The sequence below is a fragment of the Vanacampus margaritifer genome, chromosome 8 (genome assembly GCF_051991255.1).
Source record: "Vanacampus margaritifer isolate UIUO_Vmar chromosome 8, RoL_Vmar_1.0, whole genome shotgun sequence".
NCBI classification, from domain to species: domain Eukaryota; kingdom Metazoa; phylum Chordata; class Actinopteri; order Syngnathiformes; family Syngnathidae; genus Vanacampus; species Vanacampus margaritifer.
Window position 1 is genome coordinate 8,916,247 of NC_135439.1, and position 15,436 is coordinate 8,931,682.

General features: G+C 40.6%; 1 protein-coding gene across 4 annotated transcripts in view; it reads right to left on the reverse strand.

Moving 5' to 3' along the window:
• syn2b (synapsin IIb) overlaps window positions 1–15,434 on the reverse strand; it is a 64,089-nt gene extending 48,655 nt beyond the window's left edge. For 2 of the 4 annotated variants that reach the window (XM_077573404.1, XM_077573403.1), the window contains exon 1: window positions 10,021–10,832. In XM_077573404.1, coding sequence (XP_077429530.1) covers window positions 10,021–10,457 — 437 coding nt within the window. In that variant the 5' untranslated portion in view covers window positions 10,458–10,832. Of the gene's footprint in view, window positions 1–10,020; window positions 10,833–11,710; window positions 11,805–13,758; window positions 13,845–15,380 lie in introns of those variants that run through there. The other 2 variants (XM_077573405.1, XM_077573402.1) reach the window with 2 other exon arrangements.
• Between the last annotated feature and the right edge of the window lie 2 nt (window positions 15,435–15,436).

Genomic DNA, 15,436 nt, shown 5'->3' on the forward strand with positions numbered 1-15,436 from the left:
CTATGCAGGGCCGGCCGCTATCTCCTTGAAAGGCTATATATAATAGAGGCGAAATGAAGAGGTCTGTCATCCAATTTTCAACAATCGGCAAAAGGTCAGACGGCTCATACTGTATATTAGATTAAAAAAACAACGGCAATATCTGGCGTGTCTGCTTCCACTGATCTGCCCTGATTTTGGATCAACTCACTTTGCAATAATTACATAATGCTTATCATTGTATGATGTGACCTCCAAAGTCAAATGGCAAAAGCTGTAAAATCATGACTTTGACAAAAAGGTTCTGGAAATGTAAGGGTCACAAATGCACACTCAAATGCAGGATTAACTTTGCATGCGTGCCATGTTTGAGTCTTTCAATGTTTTGATAGTCAGATGATCGTCAGCAGTCATGTGGGTGATGATCAATAAAGTTTGTCCTGAAGGCACAATTGCAAAAAAAAACAAAGCAAAATTGATAAAGAAATAAATAATCACATGTGTAAAATTAGCTAAAAGGCTAAAGGTAAACAAATAATGGGTAATCCAGCCGCAAAAGACCTTGAGGATAAAAGCTTCAATTGATGCTGATTAGTTAGTAAGTATTGACTTAACTGCTGCCATTGCGTTCACTAATGACCCGGGCACTTGGGAGCGAGCATACAGCCCTGCGCAGAACAAATAGTGGCACAGGGAAAACATACATCATGTAAGCCGTGCAATTAGCAGTGCAGTCTGGTTGAATCTGTTGTTCAGCAGCCATTTATTAAATGCACAGTCTTATCAGAAAGCTGCATCACTTTATGCAAATATCACCCTGTAAATTATCTAGGTAATAAGTAGAGGTAGAGTGTGATGTGACACAAAGCGAGTAATAATGTGTGGTTTCAAAATGCACCTCATTGAGTTTAGAAATGATTGCAATCGTTGTTGCTAAGCTAGCTTTGTGCCTAATCTTCTGTTACGACTGATGAGGCAATTTTGCGGCAAAGCAATTGTCACTGTCTGTCATACATCACACCAGATGGTGCTTTTTTTTTTTTTTAATTCATTCATTGTTCATTTATTTTAGGCAGCAATCAAAATCAACAATTTATCAATGTCTCCAGACAATACTCAACTAAACCTAGTCTGAAAAGTGGGAGGAACAAAAACTTATTAAGTCCCACCCCCAAACTCATTAATATCATACTTTGAAAACAAATTTAGCGTCTTTCCTGCAAGCTTGCAGTAACCAACAGCGGTTTCAATGAACACTGAAAAACATGTGTGTCTACAAACAGAACTAAAACAATGTGTTAATTACTAACATGACATCAAAAGCTCATACCAGCAATGGTAATGGAAACTAACAATGCCAGCTTGGGCAAGAGACAAACCAGAAACAAAACAAAAGCGCAAACAGCACATATCAATAATTCTAAGACAAAAGTATACCAACAATGGCAATGGATAATATGCCCGCAATGATAAAAAAACACGATCACAATAAGATGGAAGATTGATGTAAGTTTAAGATGCACTCTCCAAATACTGAAACCAAACCACATGATTATACAACAGTTTGAATCTGTGGATGTTTTGGCATTGCTTGTGTTGTACCTCTAAACCAGTGGTGTCAAACATATGGCCCGCGGGCCGGATCAGGCCCGCAAAGGGGTTTAATCCGGCCCGCAAGATGATTTTGTAAAGCAAAAAAGAACAGAAAAGAAAAGAAAAAAGAGTAATGTTGGACCAATTAATCAGCCAATGGACAATGTTTATCACTTCCTTTTCATTGGTTGCTGAAAGAAAAAGTGAGGAAGGATTCTTAGTAATAGTAGTGTTTTGGTTGTTTCCTCCATGGTTTGGGATACCAGCTGCCAACTCTGGGCCAACATTTACAAAGAACTGGTTGAAACTATTTACAACATCATTCATGATATTGTGTGTACCGTATTTGTCGATAAAATAATCAGGGTGCCTTGTTTTTGCAGATTGTTGCTTAATTAAATCATTGAGAACATCCCAAGTTATTTTTATATCATTTCTGTTTTCTGATAATAATGTTCTATGATATAACTGTTTACTATGTCTGATAATATCTCATATCTTAATTCGGTTTCTTTTGTTTGGACAAAAGCAAACAAACAGCTCTGATGAGAGAATTTGGTGGGATCATTAAGTATCAAGTATTATGTGATCATTTCAAAATAGCATACTCAGATTGGAAGTGGAAACATTGAGAGGTTAAAACCATGAGCTGATGTGAGGGTCATTTCAACCCACACTGATGCTGATCTTTTATAATTACTACTGTGAGATCTAATCTACAGAGCGTCAAAGCGAAATCACAGACAAACTTACAGATAAATTGCCAATTGTGGTCCATGGACAAGATGAAGACGAAATGACCTTAGATAAAAAGTTTACCAGTAGTTTATCTAAGCACTGGAAGCATGGTTCTGTTTAAAGTTACTTCTTGCTAAAGGGGAGTTCCTTCATCTTTTTCTCGACAGTAGCTCTGTTTACATGAGAAAATGGAAGACGTTTGTGTGACTTTTAAGATACGCAAATAACATGTAAATGCATTTTTTTTGTGGGTGGTAAGCCAGTTAGTATAAGTTCTATCTGTCATAATATAATTATTTACATTTTGATGCAAATTCTACAAAAAAAAAAGTGGATTGCAGAATTGTCGTTGTTGTTATAATTGCTTGCACTGGAGACAAAATGGATAGTGACCAACTGGATCCAAAAGATGGAGCTGACTTGATGTAACACAAATTACTGCCATCTAGGGAAGAGGAGGGGTGCAACATGACAGTATCACCTGGCACATCATTTCTAAATCAAACAAGTCAACAAGGACAACAGTAATCGAGTAAATATTGCCTTAACAAAAGCAGTGAATCAATCTCCCTTAAAATATTTCTGGAACATCAACCCGTCTTCATTCATTACATACAGTTTTTCCAGTTCAGGATTGCAGAGATGCTGGACTTAATCTCAGTTGACTTTGAGGTTGAAAGGGAGACTCTGCATTCGATTCTAGTCTGGTGAACCACTGGACTGCTGCCTGACTGGTTACTGGAACCATTTAAGGCAGCATGGTCACAATCAGGAGATCTGGGTTTGAATCTGCAATAGAAAATCTCTGGCTGGGGATTGCAAATTCCCTGTGTGCTGGTGTGGGTTTACCTCAACTTCCTTCCACTTTTCAAAAGTCTGCATCCGAATTGAAGATGCTTGTTGACATTTAACGAGTGACTAGCTGGAAATATATCTGGGGTATTGCCCTGCTCAGGCTCAAAAGTCAGCTGGGATAAGCTCCAGTCACATAGGCTAATTAAGACAAGCGTTACAGAAAATGGATGACCTGACCATTTGAAACCTCACTTTTGAATACTGGGAACCATAAAACCCTCCTATTTTATCAAGAAAGTTGCAGTCATGTGACTAAGTAACAGTGAATTGTTTAATCCTGGAACATCACGGTCTTTGCTGGCAGACAAACATTTCAAACTCCGCTTTCGCCTGCAGGCCAATGAGCGACATCCGCCATGAAACCTCCAAATAGAATTAGGTAACGAGTTGTTTGGCGCCAATGCGCACACAACGGGCAACAAACGGAATCACTGCTGCTGACGCAGAAACAGCATCAATCCAACAGAGACAAAGACGGGTAAAAAGGGGATGTGCGGTCCTGATTTGGGAGAGCAAAGGGAAGAGTACAAATGTGGCCTTTGGGCTGAAACTGCTGAATCACCACGTCTTATCGCATTACTTCATCACTTCCTGAACCCACAGCAGCGGTAAGCAGCAGCAGTCTCCTCCTCTGGAGATGCACGCAGCGCAACTGTCATGATGAAAGGCAACCAGAGGCAGCAAGGGGAAAGGAAGAAGCAGGGTGGGCGTGACATGATATAAAAAGGGTGTTTTCCAGGCGTCCACCGTATTTTGTTAATCATCCCCCTCTATGGCAGAATCACCTTGAACGTCCCTGGATGCTGTCTATTCTGTCACCCATCAGCCCAATGGGCCCGCAGTGTGTTATGTAACCGCTACGTCTATGCTACTACAGTACACACGCTCATCCCTGCATCTTCCTTCTCTCTTTTCGGAGCATGTTCACAAAAAGCTAGTCCAAATAGCACAGTCGATGTTTTTCCCAGAGTGAATGACTCATAGCTAATTGCTGATATTTAGAGAGAAATATCGGGACCGTTGGTGTTTGTTAACTGCGGGCTCAATTTCCTCTTGCAACACAGATTGAATGCCATTGCTTGTCTGTCGAATAGGGCTGTAAAATGCTAAGCAATCTATGCCTATTGTCGTTATCCGGTTTGATAGATTGCCCAGAGTACTTTGCGCACCATGGCTAAAAGCTTTTTTTTTCCCGTAAGCGGTGAAATTAAAGTCAAGAATGTCAGAAGAGTGTCGTTACAATCCAAATTCTGCTGCTGGCTGTTTAATATCTAGAGTAACCTTTTCCAACTTTGAGGGGATTAAATGTAAGTCACTTTGGGCAAAAGGTGTCTGCCAAGTGAATAAGTCACCATATAATGTTTAAATATAGAACCCAGGAGAAGGGCAGGAGGGATTTAAAATAAGGTCATTAATTAGTGCCAGACATAACTGATGTTAAATTAAAATTAATAGTTTCTTTTTCATCGATTACACCTATAAAAGTCTGGCAAGAAATGGACAAAATGTATGTTTGAGTGCACAGCAAAGTACGGTTTGGCAACGCTCTCTGCTGCCATTTTCCAATAGATTCCCGCAGAGTGCTTAAACACAGATTTTCATCTAAACGCGCCTTTTGCGAGTGCATAATCTGCACTATAGATGGGAGGTGTCAACTAATGGCAATAGGCTTGACTGGGAAAGAGCTGGAATTCAGTACTTCATGCAGAGTGGAGTATATACAGCTTGTAACAATATGTAGCTATGGTAAAAACAAAACAAACGATGCTTTCACAAACCTGACAAAATCACCAAGGAAATTTGAGGATTGAAATCAGCAGACTTTATAGTCTAAAGGCCAATTAAGACATTCATCTTGGTTTTCTGAAAAAAAATATACATATATTACTGTCAATCGAGTGCTCAAAATGTTCATATTCTAAGGTTGGTCCTCCATTCAGTCAGTCCTATTCCTTTTTTTTCCCCTCCTTTTTTTTATTTTTTATTATTATTTTTCCAGTCCTATTCCTATATCGGACTTTTGGGGGGGAAAGCCAAATAAAGTAGGACACATCATGCTCATTTTCCATTGTATCAGTTCTACCCCGAAACAGTCTGGTTCCACCCTTTGTAGTTGCTTCTGTATTTCGCTTTTTAAAGGGCGGGTGGTTACAATGGAAGGGTTTTTAAGCAATGCGGCTAGGAACGCTACCGCGCGCTTCCATTTCCAAGTTTTAAAAGGGATGTCAACCCAAAAATGATCTGTTGTATAGGCCCTGACTTGTCTAAACATGGCAACCTGATTAATATTGTGTTTGTGGAATATGAGTCAAGCAGCGCAACTGTTTTTATCCATTTTGTGCGGGCGGCCATTTTGCCACTGGCTGTCAACTGGAAATGACATCGCAATTGCTCAAGGCTTAGATAACAACCAATCACTGCTCAGCTTCAGAACAGAGAAGCTAAAAAACTCTGGCAGGGTTTTTACTTTCTGTACCTGGATTTGACAACTCTGACACTGCAGTGGAGGGTCGCACAGTTCACCTGATCAAACCCCAATTGATTGGTGCCTATTGTAATGGAGAAGCTACAGAGGTCAGGCCGGGCCAAGGCGAGGTAAAAGTAGCTGCCCAGCAACATTTTTTTCTTCACAGAAAAAGAGATGTATATGCAAGTAGACTAAAAAACTGGTGATTAATTGTGTTATGGCATTATCATCAATTAGCCCCATTATTTGATTAAATGTCATGTTATTATAATAATAATAATAAAAGAGTCTCGGAGGAGTTTCTAACAACATTTGTTGTTTTGGAAGTTAAGAGCATTGAAAGCCTCATGTGTTCTTTGCCGAGAGGGAAATTAATAACATTACTAGAATGTCTCTCTGACTCATTTGCCAGAAGCGGTGATACGATTGAGATTCTATTTATAATCAAGTGGAGCCTTCTAAATCTTAATTGCAATTTTCTGACATTCCCATTTCTATTTGAATAGATTGTATATTTCCAATTAAAATTGCCCATCATTCCTTTAGGATCACAGATTCAAAACAAGCCACTGCATTCAACAAGCACTAATGATTTAAAACATCCACATGCACAACTGTACTGTAATAGCCTATATTAAAATGTAAATTATATTTACAACCTAAATCAGAACCTTGTGTATTATTCTAATGAAATATACGCGGCCCCAAAGATTACATAAAAGGAGGACTGCATTATGTTCAGCCATGCATTCAAATGTGAAGCTTTTATGGATGCAGGCTGCGGCATGACGGCGTCGTCTCAGATTCGGTCATCACCACATCATGGGTGGCCCGCCATCCAATCATATGCCACCAAAACACTCGCAGCAAGAGACACAGGATTAACATACTGCAGAGCTGCCATTCACATTCACATTTAAGCCAGCACTGTGCATTGGAATCTCCTTGAATAAAACCCGCAGTCACACGCGCGCATAAAATACTGGAGATTGTAAAAGAAGTCATTTCTAATGGAGGTATAGTGTAACAGTGAAAATTACAACTCTTAAAGCTCAATTGTTTGTATCTAAGACATGACTAGATTACACATTTTTCATGTTTTCAATGGCAGTTTCAGTTTTCAGTGGCAGAAATCGGTGCTCCATTAAGTACTTGTTTTTTGAAATGTTTTTCAAGATGTTGTTACTAAAGAGGTTTGCAGAAAAGAGTTGCAATTTTTATAGGTGGCATTTTGTTACCAAAACACGTGATTAGCGATTAATCGACCTCAACCATAAGCATCACTGCGGAGTAGTGAAGTCGACACTTTGTCTAGTCGGTTCAATCTCTAGTACAGAGAATTTCTTCCCCCTCAAGCAAAATTATCAAAGACCTGATTTGCGGATGTCTAAAAGATTATTCTAAGTGATTTTCCTGTGATTGTGGGGTGTGTCCGGAATGATCCTCACGATCTGTAGTGGTGATGGAGAAGAAAAAAATAGTCTCTACATTCATGAAAACAAAACAACTTGAATTGTGAAAGAAGGTCACTGTTGGTGTAGCGGTACATTCGCCTGACTTCGGCGCAGGTAAGTGTGAGCTCAGCACTCACTCAGTGACATTATGAGTGTTAATGATTGTCTTTCTCTATATATGCCCTGCAACTGATTGGTGAATGCTCCAGGGTGTTGTCCACCTTTTGCCTGAAGTCAGATGGGATAGGCTCCAGCTTAGTGCAGAAAATGGATGGATGGATTGCGAGAGTATTAACACTCGTTAACCCTGCCAAAGCCAAAATGTGACTAAGAAGGTTGTTACGCTCCTAGAATGTTGTCCAAATCACCTTTGCATTTGGAGGCAATATAAAAGTCGTGATGTCACCTGTTTGTAAGCATCCTTTTTATGGCAGGACCAGATGTGAAGTTTAACATCCAACATTGAATTTCCCCACCTTGTTAAAAGCAGTTATCTCTGCCTGTCAAGTATTTTATGCTCAGGGATGTGATTTGACCAAAGTGAAATTATCTGAAAATTTAGCCGGGGGTCTGGGGGCCGCTGGCACCCAGCTAGGTCCAGGTATGCTTTTTAAGTACTTTCAATGCACTCACATGACAAAGAAATAGACAAAACAACAGCATAAATTTTCAATGTATATTGAACTATCCCATATAAAATGTCAGTTTTAGTCAACTCAAAATCAGTCACATTCAAAAACATTGGACTGCCTTTGCTTTTAAAAACTATCACTGAGAATATCATCATATCTAACTAATGTGATTACTAAGTTAACACATAAATAATGTTGAAGAGTTCAAATTTCATGAACAAATAATTGTATCATGACCAAATGAAAAGTAACTCATATTAGAGCATACCACAAATGTCTTTGTTATAGCAGAAGATGTTATCTGTCGGAGTCATGTGCATACACAATGAACTACAAAAAAAAAAAAAAAAAAAAATAATCAGAATTTTTTTTTTTTTTGGAGGGAGATAAAAAAAGCGGAATTCCGCGAATTAGCGGAAAAATCACATCCCTGTATGCTACATCAGACATTAGTACTAGTGTCATCTAATTATCTGACTGTGGGGTGCAGTATAACTGTGTTGAACCTGGACACGCTTTCAGCTACTGTATATCCCCCCTTTTCACTAAATTATAAGTAATAAGCAAAGGTGGCTTATTGCCAGACCTTCTGCAATGCTTGTATTTTTTTTTTACGGGGCCTTCTTTGCCTTTCAAGTTACGATATATCGGCCTTTAAACTGTGTCGATGTTCCTTCAGCTGTAGTACCCAGAGCTGTAACACAGATCCAATGATGCCTGTGTAAATTGTGAATGCTGAAATGGTGGTGTGTGAAGTTTAACACTCTCCACTCTACATTTCTCCTGCCCGTTATTTTCAAAGCGTCTGTCGCAGCCCGCAAAGTATTCTATATGTTACACCAGACACTGAAGCTGATTTTGTTTAATTGTCTGATTGTAGGATAAAAAGCTGACACAGTTGAGGCAATTTCGCTCCTTAATGGTGTAAATTACAAAGTCGGCTTATTGCCAGATCTGTTACGGTTGCAATGGGACTATTTTGCTGGATCTCTGCGTAAAAGAGGCCACTAGCCACTCAGCTTGGAGGGAGGACTTTATCACAATCTGGTCTTATTGTGCTGTCATGGTGGTGGTCTGTGCTCTACTAAGTGCTCTTCTTTGACATTGCATGTAGAATCCTTACGGCGAGTTTCCTGTTTCTCAGCGATTGATTGATGACTAGTCACGGGTGTATTCTGCTTTTCTGTCTAAGTAAGCTGGGCCTAACGAGGCGGGTGGTATTAAAAATTGATCGACTCGTACAACCGATATTAAGCAACACAAGATACCTGCGACATCCATCAAAACACTTGCCTTGAGACTTTCAACAATAACACAATCTCAAACACATCACACAATCAATATCCAACAAGGCGCACTTCGTAATCCACATACCTTTCGTGTGATTTGAAGTGCCAGAAAGCAACCAGGGACTAAGAAACATTATTACACAATACATCCGTCAAGAGTGATGTTTTATTCAGTGCCTACATTCTCCTTCTATGACATCGAGTGATGTATGGGCTGTTAGCATAAGGATAATAACCTGTTAGCCAATGTGTGCTCTCCATGGATGAAACACTTACTCACAGCTCTCCGACACATGCATACATACACAGACTGGTGAAAGCACTATACATGTGACCCCTTGGGAAAAGCTCATCTACGAGGCTTTTTCTATTTTGGGAGCTGATCAGGTGATTGCAAAATGGAGCACCAACTAAAATGACAGTGATGCTGATCACTGAGGACTGCAGTTAGCTTTGCCAATGGTCAGTTTATCATATTGCTGCATCCGATTTGAAGAGCATACCACAAGCACCTACCTACCATCCTTAACTCATTTGCTCCCAAAAACGTATAAATACGTTCTATTTTAAATGATACCATGGTCCCCAAAATTTATTTATACATGTTTTATGTTTTTTTTTTAATGCTAGAGCATACAGAAGGCTTTGATGCAGCCTCTGAACTGAAGCAATGGTAGTCATTACAACAAACTGCCAGCATGTGGCAGCAGAGTATAAGAGATCCACCAGGGCCATGTTGCAAAAAGCTCTTTCCCCCAGTGTTTGAAACAAATTTGTGAATAATGAAGACATTTTGCAATATTCTAATGCTAATTGCTGCAAAATGGAAACATAAATATACTTTTTTTTCCTGATGAAAGAAGAGACTCTAATCTTTCTTTTGGTAGGTTCCATGTTTTTATAGCAATAGAACACAATATTCTGTGGGCCTGGCAAAATATGTCAAAAGGCCGGGAGCGAAGGGGGTTGCTTCAGTGAAAAAGGCTGGGAGTGAATGAGTTCAGGTCACTTACCACTCATGTTGCAGCTCATCAATGACTAGGAGGATCTTAAACTTCTTGGAAAGAGAGGGTGAGGGAGCAGACTGCTCCACAAAGCCGGCAGCAGAGGCCGCCGTCTGCTTGACTACGTTGGTGATGGAGCTGAAAGAGCTGAAGAACCCGGAGGAACCGCCAGATGATGAAGTGGCTGAGGCGGAGGACTGGGCCTGCTGAGGCTGCTGTTGAACCTGCTGGGACAGGCGGCGCTCCTGAGGAGCCGGGGAACTGACGGGGGCTTGGGTGGGAGACTGGGCAGGTGCCTGGGAGGCGGCGGGCCCCTGCTGTGATGGGGACGAGGCGGTCGGGAGAGGAGGTGCAGGTGGGTCCGGCCTCTGGAGGTCTGACATGTAGCCATTGGGCAGGTTGGACAAGAAGCTGCTGTCGGAGAGGCGGCGTCGGAGGAAGTTCATGGCGGCGTTGGGAATTCCGGTTCTTCTTTGGATTAGTGGCGGTAGTGGTCGAACGAGAACACACACACGGGTGGGCAGAGAGGGTCACGGCAAAGCGGAGAGGCGAGAATCCAAGGTTGAGTGAAGAATGGCAGAGAGCATATGGAGCAATGGATGGAGGCGATGGACGCAGCCCTGCTCCAGTCTTCAGGAGACTGCTCTCCACGCTGTTGTTCCTCCTGCTGGGCTTCTCACCAATGCATGTGCGTGATGCGTATGCGCGAGCGAGGAGTGTGGCGTCGCCCCCTGTGGGTGAGATGCTGCTGCTCTTCCGCCCTCAAACTATGGCTGCCGCCTCCTGACTTCCTGCAAGGCGAATGAAGGGATGCTGCTCGTTCGGCTTATCGCACCCCCTCCCCTCGCACTCACTCCATTGCTCGCCCCTCCTCCTTCTCCTACATCATACACCACCCCTGTATGTGTGTGTCGTGCTGCAGCCTGGTAGTGCTGTGTGCCGTGTGCAACGAGTAGAAGGGGTTTCCTCCTTCGCGTGCCATCCATCTTTTAAACATGCAACCTTACCCCCCACCCCCCTTTTCATCCATCCCTCCTGTTCTATATCAGATTGTTTCTTATTTGCAGTGAAACAGAAGAGGCGTGAAAACACCAATGGCAGAAAAGCTTACGGGGTTTTTTCATAGGATATTGTGTGTTTTGTATCATCTCTTGCTGAGTCACTGCAGCACACGCGGCACATATGAGTGATCAAAAGGATGCCAAATCTTTGCCTCGCAGCAGTTATTTGTTTTGGTGTCTCTTGCAGTCAAAAACAAACACCTCTAGCTCTCCCTTTGCCTTGCTCTCTCGCTCCATCTGTCTATGCCCGTAATTTTATTAGCGTCAGAACATGTGAGGTGTGCAACTCCTAAATTCTGCAGGCAAAAGGTCTGGCTGTACAATCTTAGGCTTAGACATATCAGAAAAAGGTGAAAATAATTTGGTGTAGCTTTCTGTAGAGATTGCAATGGAAGAAACCTTCAGATGAGATCTACAAACCAGTATGAATGCTATTCTTTCTGCTGGCCATTTTTACGCATTAAAAAAAAAGTAATAAACTCATATCTAAGTTGTAGCAAACCCAGATCTGATGCCTTTCTCATCAAAACTGCACTAGACTGCCTGGTTTGTGTTTGAACTTTGTGATGTGATGTGTACTGATGCACTCTTTTGGTTATTTGATTATTATTTTTTTCATTTTACATAGTGGTACTCACCTAAAGGGTGTGAAATGGTTTCCCAAGGTAAAATTCCACACTGTCGGCTGAATGCACCTCATCTCACCACATCTGTCAGAAGAGATGGATCACCCTATTCAAAATGCAAGACAAAAAGAAGACAACCTTTTAGACTACACCGGAATTGTTGTTTGTTTTTTTTTAATCACAAACTTCCACCCCAAAGGAATACCAACATCAGCTTCTCATGCCTTTTGACAGGCATGGCTATTGATGACTGGTGTCCCAGTTAGTTCACATGGGTTGACAGTTTGTATTATAATATGTCATCTGACAAAAAAGGGAGAATGCAAAAAAAAAAAATCCAAAAGCTGTCAGACAATGCCACTGTTGTATTTCAAACACACTCCTCAGCAAAACATGCATGCACAGGTTTGCACTCAAGCCGAGCAGGGAGAGCGCCCCCCCCCCCCCCAGGTTGCTGCTCGGTGACGCGTGAGGGCACTGCAGTGAGTCACCGAGCTTGCCGTGCGAACTGAAACGACATCATATAAGCTCCTCCTGGCCTACATGTTTCATGGCACACATAGAACATTTCCAAACAAGGGTTATATAATAATGAAATCAAGCAAGCAAATCGACAGTTGGCCGTCAAAGCAAAACATGGCCTAAATTTAGACCTTGTGCACTAGAAAGCTGGAGCTAGTGCTTAGTTGTCGTGACAAAGATTTTCTATACTCATTATTAGTCACCAATAATTGACTTATTGAATGCAGCGTGAAAGGTTTTCTGACACCTATAGTTGCACTAACACTGAACACTGAGCTACCTCCTGAGCATTTTTTATTTTTTATTTTTTTTACAATTACTTGGAATGGAGCCTTCTTCAAAAAATATCCTTGGATAATGAGCTGCATGCTGCTTCATCGAGTCTAAAGAAAAATGCGTTATCTAATCCGATGTTGCACCCTACTCTGGTAAATTGCCAGCCGGAATTTGGAAAAAAGACTTGAAAATCATTATCGCTCTAGTCTAGCTTTTGATATTTTGTTGACCTTATGAGAGATTTTACTTGTTAGTGATGTTGAAGGAGGTGTGTGGCGAGAGACTTTATCTGGAAAAGTAATTTAATACACCACAATAACTAGCGCATTGCTCAATTTATGCCTTTGAGGAGTAAAGGCCAATTTCGTTTTTATATAGTCGTTATTGGGCCATTTTAAATTTATGTAAAAATTTGAATACATATGGAGCGTTTTTTATATGAGTTCTTCTGAGGTTTTATGTATTTTTAGAATTGTGCTAATGTTGCTGTAATGTTGTAGACCTAAAGATGCATGGCCATTAGTGTCAGACATATAGATGGATCAAAAACCACACATTAAGATGATGTGAAGATTAAAGAGGATGTTTCTATCTTCTTTGAGGCTTGTGCAGCATCTGTGCATCCACACAATCCTGTGTGTGTATCAATGTGTGTGTGTGTGCACGCGTCGTTAATGATGGCGGCGCCTTTGATGTTCCATCACGATGGCACGGACAGCAATGGTAATCTCCATGGCAACGGGTGCACAAAGCTGGAGGGATTCTTGTAGTTATTGTGTGCATGACTCCATTCGATGAGTATGTAGGCGGGTGTCTGATATCAAGAACATTTCATAAGAATGTTTCAGAAGAATTGCTGCAGATAAGGATTGGTATAATAAGCAATTAGTTGATGATTGTTGATTGTCTTGAAGCAATTGAGGCAAAATGAACTGCACTTCTTGATGGTCACCAGCAGAGGCGCTGTTAAAGTGCACATAGCATGACATCATCTTGGGCTTCTCAAGCCTGCTTCCTGGCCTGAATTTAGCTTCACTTTCGGAGGATAGATGCAGATACGTAGTCCCAGAATTCTAGCTCAGTCTTCTCGTGCAAAGTTGCAAACTTTTTAAGTGCATTTTAAGGTAGGAGGTGTTTAGTACCCTTGCGAAGTATTTCACACATCACCCACTTAAACTACAAGGCACTTAAAAAATACTTCTACCACTTTCTCACATCATGCAAGTCAACCCCCCACCCCCCTTTTTTTTTTTTTTTTTTACCCATCAGGCCAGACTGTCAACAAGTTATGTCACGGCTGGATCTTGAGGTGCCAAAGGGCTGTACAGCTGTTGTAAAACTGGCAGAGCTGAACAAAATTAAATTTCAAATCAACCCCAGAATCTTATTTGAAAAATGTATTAAGAGGAAAACAAAGGACATGATATTATTCATTTTTTGTTTTGTAAACAGACCATGTTGTTTCAGTTAGATATTGTTTTTTTTTTAACACTCTAGTTTGTATTTTACTTCATTGGCAAAAATGTGTTTTTAACTTCAGTCTTCATTATTTTGTTTGTCTTTGTACCTTATAAAGATGCAGTTTACGCATAATGTAAGATCATTTTTAATACTGCACAAGGAACTTACAATGTGTGGCAAGTTTGCGCTTCATTTGAGAGTTCAAGTGCCTTGGTATGTGGTGCTGTTTTGGTTAGCAACAGAGTTCAAATGGACTCTGCTGTTAGCCCTTAAATATTTGTGTGTCAACGGCAGCTTCTACTAACTGTGGTAATTACAGATTATCCTTATGCGAAAAGGTACCCCACCCCCCTTCTTACCTATAATAATATAATGAGGTACAACACAGTTTCCCTAGAATTTTCTGTACCGGACAAAAAGCATGTCCTTAAAATAATACCAATTAAATAGCTAATTGTCAATTTTCCACAAACTTGATTACAGGCAATTACACTGTGATGTCGTGAATTATAAATCTAACATCGCTAAATCTACAATGAGGAAAAACACTCCACAAAATAAACACGCAGGTTAAGCAGCACTAATTTGACACTTCTGTGACACCATGCCGAGTGGAAAATGTGTTTTGCTGCGACACTGGTACATCGCTGATTACCAAGGCACTTGCTCACAGTGAGGGAGCTCATTTGTCATTAGTGCTCAGTGACCTTATTAATATTCATTCACTGGTGAAGATTGGCCTTTTGGGAGTCCATCCTTGACAAGTACAGGTAGTCAGGTGGACTACAGACACGAGTCACATGGCCCAAACCGTCATAATTGTTAGCATTACATAATCATTCATTCAACATGAAATGGAACACTAATGACAACGTCACAGATTTTTACTACAAAGTAGGATGCATTTAATCAGTATTTGTGATGTATTTATAAATGCCTTGCTACTTTCATATGCATTGCTTCTAGATAAATTATAAGGGCTGGATTGATGTTGTTCGGTTCACACATTTCCAATTGTTTGCTCTCGAAATGGAAATGGCACAAGTGGGACATGCATCATGGCAGTTTTAAATAGGAACAGTTGGTGATCCTAAAATGATACTAAAAATGCACACTACAAGTGTAAACCACACTTACTATTCACGCTAAATAGTTAGCATGGCCAAAGCTAGACAGCTATACTACGGTATGTTAAATGACGATATGTTTAACTTACTATTTTTCAACCTGGTTAAATTGTATATCTCGCTATAGTAAGTGCTCTTCTCCATTTTTAACCACTTCAGAGGCTACATCATGTGTTTATGGATGTACCTGGCAAATAAGATTCTAAAATGCTTCCATAGAGGAGCAAACAATTTGAAATAAGCAAGCAACAAATACTTTTCAAAGCCGCCATCTGTCGGCCAAATAATGAACCTACCTCGTTTTCGTTCTTGTGTAGTAAAATACAGCTTTAATTGTATGGTATACATGTCA